Source organism: Hyla sarda, chromosome 2 (genome assembly GCF_029499605.1).
Source record: "Hyla sarda isolate aHylSar1 chromosome 2, aHylSar1.hap1, whole genome shotgun sequence".
Lineage (NCBI taxonomy): Eukaryota > Metazoa > Chordata > Amphibia > Anura > Hylidae > Hyla > Hyla sarda.
In genome coordinates this window covers 322551542-322564841 of record NC_079190.1, presented here as the reverse complement: position 1 = coordinate 322564841, position 13300 = coordinate 322551542, and the positions used below count along the sequence as shown (strand labels likewise).

The 13300-nt window shown below is 40.5% G+C and overlaps 1 protein-coding gene across 12 annotated transcripts in view; it reads left to right on the top strand.

The window, feature by feature from the left end:
• The window catches only part of NFYA (nuclear transcription factor Y subunit alpha), a 35152-nt gene that overhangs the window by 13523 nt on the left and 8329 nt on the right, over positions 1 to 13300 (top strand). For 9 of the 12 annotated variants that reach the window (XM_056557852.1, XM_056557848.1, XM_056557855.1 and 6 more), the window contains 5 exons: positions 3950 to 4093; positions 4430 to 4561; positions 4660 to 4765; positions 5015 to 5181; positions 5266 to 5439. In XM_056557852.1, coding sequence (XP_056413827.1) covers positions 3950 to 4093; positions 4430 to 4561; positions 4660 to 4765; positions 5015 to 5181; positions 5266 to 5439 — 723 coding nt within the window. The remainder of the gene's footprint in view (positions 1 to 3949; positions 4094 to 4429; positions 4562 to 4659; positions 4766 to 5014; positions 5182 to 5265; positions 5440 to 13300) is intronic. The other 3 variants (XM_056557853.1, XM_056557859.1, XM_056557860.1) reach the window with 1 other exon arrangement.

The window sequence follows — 13300 nt, the reverse complement described above, 5'->3', positions numbered from 1 at the left end:
AGGTAGCCGGAGGGCTTACCTCTGCTTCCTTCTGTCCCGTGGCTCTGTCATTGATAGAGCCTGGCTTGACTAGGCTCTATCAATGGATCACAGATCAATGGAGTTCAATAGAACTCTATTAGACTTTTAGGAGGAATCATTAGATTCCTCAGACAGATGAATAAAGTGTATAAAAAAAAAAAAATGTTTTAATAAAAGTATAGAAGACATTGTTTTTGAGACAGAATCGGGATATATATTGCGATATATTGTCCCGTAAACAGAATCGGGATATATCGTATCGTCATACATTTATCGCAATACGTATCGTATCGCCAAATTCTTACCTATTCACACCCCTATTACAAATATACATATAATGGTATTATCTTCATTATATCAAGTTTTTGTTGATGACGGGTACACTTTAAAATTTTCCACCTATTGACCAATATGAGGAATTTGTTTTTTGTGCCATCAATTTTACTTTGTAATGGCAAAACTCTTTTCACTACAAAATCTTTGGCGTAACAAAAAAACTAAACAAAAATATTTGTGAGGCGAAATTGAAAGGGAAAAAACGCCATTTTAAAGCTTTTTGGCGACTTTTGTTTCAACCTATTGATAAAAAGGACATGTTATCTTTATTCTGTAGGTCCTTGTGATATACTGTTTATATAGATTTTCTTTTATTTCTTTAAAAAAAAAATGTATAACTTTTTGTAAGAAAAGTAGTATGCTTCAAATTGTCCTTTTCTGACCCTAAAATGTTGTATTTTTTTTTTCCCAGTTAAAAAAAAAAAGGGGTCTGTAAGAGGACTTCTTTTTGTGCTGTGATCTTTAGTTTTTATTGGTACCGTTTTTGTTGTGATGGGACTTTCTAATCATTTTTTTTTTTGTATTTGAAGTGACATTTATGTCATTGACCGTGTGGTTTCATTAACATATTTTAATAGTTCGCACATTTCTGCACATGGCAATATCACATTTGTTTGATTTTTGTTTACGATATTTTATTTGAAAAATGGGGCAAGGGGGTAATATAAACTTTTATTAGGGAAGGGACTTATTTCTGTATTTTTTTACATAAAAAAAAAATTTAAGTCCCCATATGGAATATTACTTGCAATCTTTCCATTGCATACACTGGCCAATGCCCTGCTTAGCACAACATTGATTATTATTGTGTTTCCATTAACACAGGCTTCTGAGGCTGCCTGCAGAGATGGAGCACCTATTAGACTAGAAGGAGCCAGGTGGCCCATCCTCCCAGCGGATCAGGAGCCCAGGATTTCACCATGGTGGTCCTGATCAGCTCTACTGAGCTATGGGGAACCGATCTTTAGCATTTTTCAGTATCTAAAGGGTTAATGCAGGACATCACCGGACATCACCCTGATCAGATTCTGAGCGTGCTTCAAAGACCAGGAGAGGGAAGAGAGTGTACATTTACACACTTTGTCCTCAAGGGGTAAAAAAACAGGAGGAGGGGGTGAGAACCGTCAAGAGTTTTACCTCCTTAAGAACTGAGGGTTCTTTGGTTTTTTTCCGCCTTAGGCTGGGTTCACACCAAGTTTTTGCAATACAGTTCCCGTATCAGGTTTTTGATGAAAAACTGATTCCTCAAAACCTGACTAAACTGTATAATAACGTGTGTATACAAATAAAGGAAAAAAAACAGTGCAAAGTCAAAAACTGTATGGTGCAAACCGGATGGATCCGTACGCACATATGGTTCTGTATGGTTCCCATTGACTCCCATGTTAAAAAAATAAATAAAAAAAATACACGTATATGGTTTTTCACCCGGACTAAAAACCTTGGTAGGCTATGGTTTTGGGTACGGGAATAAAACGTACAAAACCGTACAAGACTCGAAACGGATGCAACCAGATGCATCGTTTGGCATACGGCTTTCAATGGCGGGTCAATGCATACGGTTTTCAATTCGGTTCCATACAGTTTTCAAGTTGAAAACGTATACGGGAACTGTATTGCAAAAACGTGGTGTGAACCCAGCCTTACCTTTTAAAAATCATAACTTTAAATTTTGCACCTATAGACCCATATGATGGCTTGTTTTTTGTGACACCAATTGTAGTTTGTAATGACATCATTGTAATAATCATTTTACCAAAAATCAACTGTGAAAGCTAAATAAAAAATATTTGTGGGACAAATTTGAAAAAAAAAACCCGCCATTATGTAACTTTTGGGGCTTTTGTTTCTACGCAGTGCATTTTACGATAAAAAGGACACCTCATCTTTATTCTGTATGATTAGAATTATACCCTACTTAGGTTTGATTTTGTTTTACTTCTAGTAAAAATCATAACTGCATGCACGAAAGTAAATACCGTATTTTCCGGCATATAAGACAACCCCCAACTTTTACAGTTTAAAATATAGAGATTGGGATATACTCTATATATATATATATATATATATATATATATATATATATATATATATATATATATATATATATATATATATATATATATATATAATATATAATATATATATATATATATATATCTACTCTTCTACCGCGATACGGTACCTTACTATTTTTCCCCCACATTAGGCTGTCGGCATAGTTCCCCCGCCCCCCTCCCCCCGCATTAGGTTGGCAGTATTGTTCCCCCACATTAGGTTGTAGTTCCCCCACATTAGGTAGGCAGTGGACCCCACAGACATACAGAGCCTTCAGCCATATACAATGTATGGCTGGAGGCCTTATGTCTGTGTACTGCCCCACTTCAGTGCTCCGACCACCGCTCCTCCGGTCCGGGGTCACTATCTACTGCTATGGCCTATAGATCATAGCTGTAGGTCCCGGGACCGGAGGAGCGGTGGTTGTTGCACCGAAGATGACGTGCTGGTAATTTACCATGCCCGCACGTCCTTGCTTCTCCGTTCTGCTTTTGCTATGGGCGCACGCACGGGACGTCAGTGACATCCCTGCGTGTGCTACCTCACGGCGGCCTCTGCATTTTTTAAAATGATTCCTCCTAAAAGTCCTCTAAGGGGACTAAAAGTGGTAAAAAAAAAAAAAGAAATAAAAAAAAAAAGTTTAAAAACACACTCATTAACCCCTTCCTTATTAAAAGTTTTATTCACCCCCTTTTTCCAAATTCCATATAAAAAATATGTAAACATAAAATAAAAATAAAAACATGTGGTATCGCCGCATGCGTAAATGTCCGAACTATAAAAATATATCCTAAATTAAACTGCACGGTCAATGGCGTACGCGCAAAAAAAATTCCAGGTTAATAAGTGGGGTCTGGATGTTAAAGGGGTACGCTACTGCTAGACATCTTATCCCCTGTCCAAAGATGTTGAATTGTGGGGGCCCCTCTGCTGGGATCTCCTGCAGCACCTGGCATTCTAAACAAACGCTGGGTTCCGGCGGCAGTGGTTGTGACATCATGACCACGCCCCCTCCCATAGACATGAATGCCTGAATGGAGGGGGCTTGACGTCATGATAGGGTGTGGCCATGACATCACTGCCACCCGCTCCAAGCATTCTGAACAAGGAGTACCCTTTACCCACTAATTACTCGATTGGGAGAAGCTCTCAGCTGAGCACTACACTCACAAACTCCATATTTTTCCATCTTGTTGCAAGAAGGGTATAATAAAAAATAATAAAAAATCAGATACAGTAGAGCTTTTGTTTTTTTTCTGGTTACAGGTAGTAGTAATTTGTAGGTGTCATACATCCCTATGAGCACTACAATGTTCACCTGGTTTTGTGTAGTCTTGAACAAGTGAGACCTCAGTACCCTGACATTTTTTTTAAGTACATGGGTGAATGGAACGATTTCACTGATGAAAACCATAGTGTGGCAGTAGCACCTATATGGTAGCAAATACCCTTTGTGCTTTATATAACTGAAGATAAACTGCCACTTTTTAACAGTTGATTTTATTTCCTAACCTCTGCTTGCTTTCTTATTCAGGTACAAGGCCAGCCGCTAATGGTTCAAGTCAGTGGGGGACAGCTGATTACCTCTACTGGTCAACCAATTATGGTTCAGGCAATGGGTGGGCAAGGCCAAACTCTTATGCAAGTACCTGTATCTGGATCTCAAGGACTTCAGCAGGTAGGTTTTATGGACTAAGGTGGGAATTTATCATGCTATTTAGAGATGGTTTTATTTAGAGGATCCCGAAGTGGACCTGGAGCAGCGGGGATAGGTGAGCGAACCTGTCCGGGATGCTTAAACTGCTATCCGACAGCAGCTTAAGCATTTTGCACTGTCGGATAGCAGTTAATGCGATGGCCCCGACATATAAAAGCATCGTATGTCTATGCTGACATCGACATGCGATGGCCTCTGAGAGGCCATCGTATGTCGATTTCATCATATGTCGGGGCCATCGTAGGTCGGGGGGGTTACTGTACATATATAATAATAATTAAAAAAAATTCTTAACAGATACAGCTGGTACAGCCAGGGCAAATTCAGATTCAAGGAGGACAAGCTGTTCAGGTGCAAGCACAGCAGGGTCAGCCACAGCAAATAATCATTCAACAACCACAAACTGCGGTTACAGCAGGACAGAGCCAGGTATGATGTCTTGTATCAAGTAATGGCATGTTTTGATTTTTAAACTTTTATGTTTAGAACTTTTACACCACCTGAAATGTATTCTTGTTCCCATCTAGAATCAGCAGCAGATAGCTGTTCAAGGTCAGCAGGTTGCACAAACGGCAGAAGGACAAACTATTGTTTACCAGCCAGTCAATGCTGATGGCACAATTCTACAGCAAGGTCATTCTTTGTGGTTGTGCTAGATGTTGTTTTTGTTACTCCTGCTTTATCATTTCCATTTTTAGCATGATTATGCAATTCCCAAAACATGACACTCTTCTGTGACTATGATGTATCCTTCTGTTTACAAAAATGTGTCATCTCTGCTAGTCTGCTTGTCCATGGTGAACACTAGAAGTTCCCAGGAATTAATTTTGCGACCTCCCTTTCTTTGTCCCTCTGTTTCCTATTTTGTGTTGTTTCCTAAAGTGACAGTCCCTGTTACAGGAATGATTACCATACCAGCTGCAAGCTTGGCAGGAGCCCAGATTGTGCAAGCTGGAGGAAACACCAACACCACGAATAGTAGCCAGGGAACAGTGACTGTTACTCTACCTGTGACTGGAAATGTGATGAACTCTGGGGGCATGGTTATGGTATGTACAATTATATATTTTATTTTTCTCATAAAGCTGATGTCCAATCAGTTTATTAATTTAATAGGTTTTCTGCTTATTTAGATGGTTCCTGGTGCAGGTTCTGTGCCTGCTCTGCAAAGAATCCCTCTACCAGGAGCTGAAATGCTGGAGGAAGAACCATTATATGTAAATGCAAAGCAATATCATCGCATTTTGAAAAGGCGCCAGGCACGAGCCAAATTGGAGGCTGAGGGCAAAATCCCCAAAGAGAGAAGAGTGAGTAGTTATTTATGATGAGGCAGTAAATGTTAACAATGCCAACGTGGTATAGTGGTGCACATATGGAGCATTGTTCACCTCAGAAATGTAAGTATTTTTACTTGAGTAAATACATAAATCACAAAACATTCAATAGCTGAACATTTTAGCTTCATGAAATGTACCTTAACCACCTTGGACCTGTATACTCGTCCTTGTTCCGTTAAGCAGGTATGGTGCGGGCTCCCTACTCGAGCCCGCACAATACCAGCTCACCCCCAGTTGATTCTTGTAGCTGAGGGTCGGTATAGCCGAAAGATCGCCGCTCTCAAAGCTGACAGCGGCGTCTAAAGGTACCTTTTTACTGCTCCCTGGTGATCCAGTGGGGTGCGGCGATCCACTGCTGTGGTAGCCGGAGGGCTTATCTCATGTCCTCTGCTGGCTGCGGCTCTGAAAATGATAAAGCCTGGCAGGACAAGGCTTTAACAATCGAGCGCAGAGCACACAGATCAATGTGGTTCAATGGAACCCCATTGATTTGTATGAGGAATCTAATGATTTGTCCTAAAAGTCCCCTAAGGGGGCTAAAAGTGTGGAGAAAAAAAAGTTTAAAAACACACACATTAACCCCTTCCTTATTAAAAGTTTAAATGCCCTATTCAATATAAAAAATATATAAACAATAAAAAATTGTGGTATCGCCGCGTGCGTAAATGTCCAAACTATTAAAATATAAGGTTAATTAAACCGCACAGTCAATGGCGTACACGTAAAAAAAAAGAAATCCAAAGTCCAAAATTGCATATTTTTGGTCACTTTGTATACCCTAAAAAATATATAGGGTATATAGCAAAACAACCATGCTACTGATAAAAACTTCAGATCACGACGCAAAAAATGAGCCCTCATACCTCCCCGTATACCGAAAAATAAAAAAAAGTTATAGGGGTCAGAAGAGGACAATTTTAAACATACTAATTTTGGTGCATGTAGTTATTTTTTTTTCGTAGTAAAATAAAACCTATATAAATGGGGTATCATTGTAACTGTATGGACCTACAGAATAAAGATATGGTGTAATTTTTACTGAAAAGTGCACTGCGTGGTGAAATGATTGATGTAGTTGCAAAGTACAATTGGTGGCGCAAAAATAAGCCCTCATGAGTCTCTAGGTGCAAAATTAATAGCGTTATGATTTTTAGAAGGTGATGAGGGGTTAAACAAAAGAAAGTTATCCATTTTCATAAATGGCATATGTTTTAAGCATGGAAATATGGAATCAGCAACAAAAAAAACTTAGCACAATTGCAACTTTGTTCCTCCTCCCCAGACTTTTATTTTGGCCCTAATATTTTAAGTCATAGGTTTTACCAACGATAAACTATATTCTACATCAACAATAAATCTAGTACCAGTTTTCTTAAAGGGGTACTATAGGGAACTGAACATTTTTACACATCTATCCAAAGGATAGGGGATAAGTGTCTGATTGCCATGGGGTGAGTTTTCTTACCGCAGAGGACACAAGTAGCTGAACCCCGTACAAGAGATCAGACACTTATCCCCTATCCTGTGGATATTGCCTGATAAGGTCAGTTCCATGGATTACCCCTTAAAATCCTTAAGCACGCGCCCTGACGTCCTGGTAGTTAAGGAATTCCAATCCCCACCGCGTGGACAGGGATGCCTGTGTAAATCATTCAGCAAGTACCCCGTGCAAACCCCTGGGGGGGGTCCTGAGACCTATATATCCCTACACAGGTACAAAACGGAACCTCCAGCTGCTGCAAAACAACTCCCAGTGTTGCCGGACAGCCATTGACTGTCAAGGCATGCTGGGAGTCTTGCAACAGCTGGAGGCACCCTGTTTGGGAAACACTGCCGTAGGGTATTTTTGGCATCTGAGGCAAGTGTAATTCTTACATCCGGGTCAAATCCCTTATTTAGGCCTCAAATGCGCATGGCGCTCTCTCACTTCAGAGCCCTGTCGTATTTCAAGGCAACAGTTTAGGGCCACATATGGGATATTTCCGTACTCTGGAGAAATTGCCTAACAAATTTTGGGGGGCTTTTTCTCCTTTTACCCCTTATGAAAAGGTAAAGTTGGGGTCTACTCCAGCATATAAAAAAAAATATATTTTTACACTAACATGCTGGTGTTGCCCCATACTTTTCATTTTCACAAGAGGTAAAGGGGTAAAGGAGTAGGAAAATACCCCATATGTGGGCGTAAAATGCTCTGCGGGCACACAACAAGGCTAAGGAGTGAGAGCGCACTATGTACATTTGAGGTGATTTGCACAGGGGTGGCTGATCGTTACAGCGGTTCTGACCTAAACGCAAAGAAAACCACCCACGTGTGACCCCATTTTGGAAACGACACCCCTCAAGGAACAGAACAAGGGGTATAGTAAGCCTTAACACCCCACAGGTGTTTGACGAATGTACGTTAAAGTTGGATGTGAAAATGAATTTTTCCCCTATTGCCCCTTGTGAAAATGAAAAACTTGGGGTAACGCCAGCATTTTAGTGAAAAAATCTAATTTTTCATTTTCACATCCAACTTTAGAGGAAATTTGTCAAACACCTGTGGGGCTCACTGTACCCCTTGTTACTTTCCTTGAGGGGTGTTTCACAAATGGTGTGCCATGTGGTGCTGTTCCAGCACCATAGGGACTTCCTTAATGCGAAAAACCATTTTAAAAAAAACTCTCTCTCCAAAATCCCATTGTTGCTTCTTCTCTTCTGAGCCCTCTACTGCACCCGCCAAACACTTTACATACACATATGAGGTACAGTGACACCCCCCCCTCCCGACCTACGATGGCCCCGACATATGATAATTTCAGCATGCGATGGCCTCTCAGAGGCCATTGCATGTTGAAGGAAGCATCAACATGCGATGCTTTTGTATGTCTGGGCCATCGCATAAACTGCTATCCGGCAGCGCAGACTGCTTCAGCTGCAGCCGGATAGCAGTTTACAGTGCCCGATGTGCTCCGGTGATGGTCTCTTACCAGTCCTCGGGGCTCCGGAGCATCCTCTTCTGGATCCGCTGCATCCGCCGGTGCTCTCCTTCGTCGTCTTTGGGATGGAAAAAATTGTATTTAACGAAGTTTATATTTTTTTGAACGAAATTTTTATTAGTTTTTAAACAGGGACCAATTTTTGTAAGCAGGCAGGGACCTAAAAATGTAGCCCAAAAAAAAGTGTATAAAAGGGCCATTTAATTGTAAAAATATATTTTTTTATAATTAATTTTGTGAAACTTTCTATTAGTAATGTATTTTAATTATGTGTTTAAAAGAAATTTTTTTTCATTTACATTTTTAAGGTACTACTACTACTCTCAGCATGGAACAGACTGTTCCATGCTGGGAGCTGTAGTACCTGTACTTATAGACAGATCGCCCTGGGTGTCACTCCTGACACCTGATGCGATCATCCTTTATAATACTGAGATGCGTAGCGGCTCTATATAGCGCTCGCATCTCTGCTCTGAACTCCTGGCCGGCCAGTGATATTTATATTCATTTTTGCCGCTCAGAGTGGCTGCAACCATTCGGCCAATTACCAATCCCTGCTCTCGGTGGGAAATATGAATCGGAGAGCTGAATTTCTATCCACATCACTGGCCGGCTATATAATGCAGAGATACGGAATGCAGGAGAAAGCCGCTCCGCATCTCGGAAAGATGAAGCACGATCGCAGTAGGTGTCAGGAGTGACAGCTGCTGTGATCTGACCTTAACTGCAGGTACTACTGCTCCCAACATGGAGCACACTCTGCTCCTTGCAGGGAGCTGTAGTACCTGCATCAATAGACACCCGCTGCGATCCTCTTGTTTAAGCTATAGAAGTGGGCGGCACTTCTCTGGTCCCCTGCCCGCACTGTATTCTTCTCTGTTGTAAAATTATCTTCACATCACAGATTCGTATATGCCGCTGAGAGCAGTGATTGGCCGACACCATCTGTGCAGGGGAGCGGAGAAGTGCGACTGTGACGCCCGCTTCTATAGATTATATAGGAGGATCGCAACAGGTGTCAGAAGTGACACCTGGGCGATCTGTCTATTAGTACAGGTTCTACTACTCCCATCATGGAACAGTCTGTTCCATGCTGGGAGTAGTAGTAGTACCTTAAAAAAATAGAAAAATAAAAAAAACACACACTTTATTAAACACATAGGGGGAGATTTATCAAAACCTGTGCAAAGGAAAAGTTTCCCATAGCAACCAATCAGATCCATTCTTTCATTTTGCAGAGGCCTTGTTATAAATGAAAGAAGCAAGCTGATTGGTTGCTATGGGCAACTTTTACTTTGCACAGGTTTTGATAAATCTCCCCCATAATTAATAAATTACTAATACATTTTCACAAAAATAATTATAAAAATATATATTTTACAATTAAATGGGCCCTTTATACATTTAAAATATTGCTGGCTAAATTTTTAGGTCCCTTCTTGCCCATTCTAAAAAAAATATGAATTTAGTTTTTCCATCCAAATACAATTTTTTCCATCCCTACTGTATCTTTATTTATTTTATTTTTTTTTATGGTACTCTACAGAGTACTCCTGCTCCGTCCTGCCCGTGCTGCAAAATAGATTAAAATGAACCATCACTCTCCTCCCTGGGTTCCCGCGGAGCGCCACTACAGCTGATCGGTCCTCCGGTGCATCTCCTTCATACTTCAGGGTGTAACGAAGAGTCACATGGCGCTCAGCCTATCGCCGGCCGAGGCAGAACATGGCGGCAGCCGACTATAGGCTGATCGCCATGTGACGCTTCGTTACACCCGGAAGTATGAAGGAGATGCACCGGAGGACCGATCAGCTGTAGTGGCGCTACGAGGGAACCCAGGGAGGTGAGTGATGGTTCATTTATTTTGCAGCCCGGGCAGGACGGAGCAGGAATACTCTGCACTAGAGTACTCCTTTTAAGTCCAAAAAAGAATAAAAACTGCCTGCAGAAACGCCAAAGTTAAAACCCACATGTCGTTTTTCTTGGTGTTTTTAGACTTCTAAGGGAGAAAAACGCCACGATTTCAGTGAAAATAAATGCCAGTCTCAACATGCTGAGATTCTGAAACACAGAAGTGAAAAAACACCAAAAGGATAAAAAAAAAGCCAAAGTGGAAAAGTTGTTTTGCCTTTTGCTATTGACTTTTAGCTAACATCTGGCCACAGCGTTTTTTCTCTAAAAAAAAAAAAAAAAAAAAAAAAAAACCATTTGGCATTTTTATTGGCGGTTTTGCCAAATGTAGCCTTATACAGGTTGTGCACTCAATACTTTACATTGTAGCAAATTGTAATTTCTTCAGTGTTGTCACATGAAAAGATATAATAAAATATTCACACAAATGTCAGGGATGTACTCACTTATGTGAGATACTGGATAATGAATGGCTACTTAATTAGTGACACCCATCTAGTAGTGTGTTGGACTGCTTTCAGCCTTTAGCAACGCAGCAGGTTGTCTCTGCATTGATTCTACTAGGTGTTGTAATTGTTCAGTGGGAATATTGGCCCATGATGACAGGATCACTTCTCACAGTTGCTGCTGATTAGATGGTAGTTGGGCCATGCTCTGAACAGTCTTCTCTACCTCACCCTTAAGATGCTCCATAGGATTTAAAGGGGTACTCCAGTGAAAACCTTTTTTCTTTTAAATCAACTGGTGGCAGAAAGTTAAACATATGCAAATTACTTCTATTAAAAAATCTTAATCCTTCCTGTACTTATTAGCTATTGAATACTAAATAGGAAATTCTTTTCTTTTTGGAATGCTCTCTGATGACATCACAAGCACAGTTCTCTCTGCTGACGTTATTATAATAACGCTTTATTTATTGTTGTCCTTAGTGGGATTTGAACCCAAGGCCCCTAGCATACATCTGCTATGCATGGTTGCTAAAACGGACAGAGATGTCAGCAGAGAGCACTGTGCAGGTGATGTCATCAGTGTTCCAAAAAGAAAGGAATTTCCTCTGTAGCATTCAGCAGCTAATAAGTACTGGAAGGATTAAGATTTTTTAATAGAAGTAATTTACAAATATGTTTAACTTTCTGCCACCAGTTGATTTAAAAGAAAAAAGGTTCTCACAGGAGTACCCCTTTAAGGTAATGTGTTAGAGTGGGTAATGGGTTAGGGTGTTTAGTTTATGAGGGGATCAGTTCTGTCAAACTAATCTGATCAGCTTTTATATGGAGGTAAGCCTAAAACTGGATTTGGGGTGAAATGCTTGATTTGTGTAAAGCTACATAAAGGGTAGGTACATGAAACGAGAAAGACATAGGGGGAGATTTATCAAAACCTGTCCAGAGGAAAAGTTGCTGAGTTGCCCATAGCAACCAATCGGATCCCTTCTTTAATTTCTAACAAGGCCTCTGAAAAATGAAAGAAGCAATCTGATTGGTTGCTATGGGCAACTCAGCAACTTTTCCGCTAGACAGATTTTGATAAATCTCCCCCTTAGAGCTTGAGCAGGTTCATAGTTGGGAAGCCAAAGTAATAAATGGAATGAATGAGTGGTCTACTATTTATCAAAATTAGGGTTATTTAGTTTAGAAAATTGCTAAGGGGCAACCTAATAACTTTCTAATAGCTGATCTCACTTCAAAGATCTTTCCTATGATCTATTTATACCCAAGACACTAACAATAACAGATGGGCAACCTCTATGCTTAGAGATACTACACCAGCGTAGAACAGAAGTGAGGCTATGGAACTCCCTACCAGAGGATTGTGAACTTACTTAGTTTCAAAGTGACTTGGCTGCATTTCTGGAGTGTAAAAATATAAGTAATTGTTATATAGGTCATTGAGGTCATCTTGATTGTAATCCTGCCTGTGATGATAGTTAGGAGTCTGCTAAAAAGTTTTGTAGTGTTGGCACAATGCATAGTTTTCGACTTAATTAATGCACCGAAGCTTACGAATGGTTTCTGTGACATTTGACCCTTCAGGAACTTCCTGCTCAGCCAGTCACAGACTGCAGCTGTATCCCACTTTCACTGTTAGATTTACTAAAATTTGTAATGTGAAAACATTTATTTTTTAGGCTCCTTTGACTTCAGTTGGCAAAATCAGACAAAACAAAATATCTGCTGCATGGTTGAAATTCCGTAACTCCTTTATTCCTTAGACCAGAAGATAACTTTTAATTATCTGTTGTTTAAATCTGGTTTGGTCTGTTTTAACCCGTTATAGCCCGTTAATAACAGATGTTATTTTGTGAAAGAAGATTGTAACGGGAGAAATAATGCATGCATCCATTATTAATGGGTTAAAACGGATAATGTAAAAATCCCATAGACTATAATGGGATTTTCTAACGGCCGTATGGGCTTTTGTAATGGCCGTTTAACAGCCGGTTTTCAGGGTTTTTATTAGGGATCGACCGATATCTGTTTTTTAGGGTCGATACCGATAATCTGTGCAGGTTAGGGCCGATAGCCGATAACTTATACCGATATTCCGGTATAAGTTATCGGCTATTTACCCCCCCCCCCACCGCTGCATATCATTGATTTAAAGCGGGCGCTTTAAATCAATGAACTGCAGCGGCTTTTGCAGTGCCATAGACCGCCGCCGCCACCCGCTTCTCTCCCCCTGCCTGTCCGGGGGTCCTGAGTACTGCCACCGCTCCGCCGCACCGCCCTGGCCCCATTGCCTCCCCCATCCCAGGTTTTATAATTACCTTTTCCCGTGATTATTGGCCGATAATATCGGCCAAACCGATAATCCCTAGTTTTTATAACTGACGTTTATAAACGGCTGAATTTTATAATGTGAAAGCAGCCTTAGTCGTCTTTCTTCCTCCTTCTTTTTTGTGTTGTGGTCTTCTTATCCCTTGAATTTTTTTTCTCTTTTTA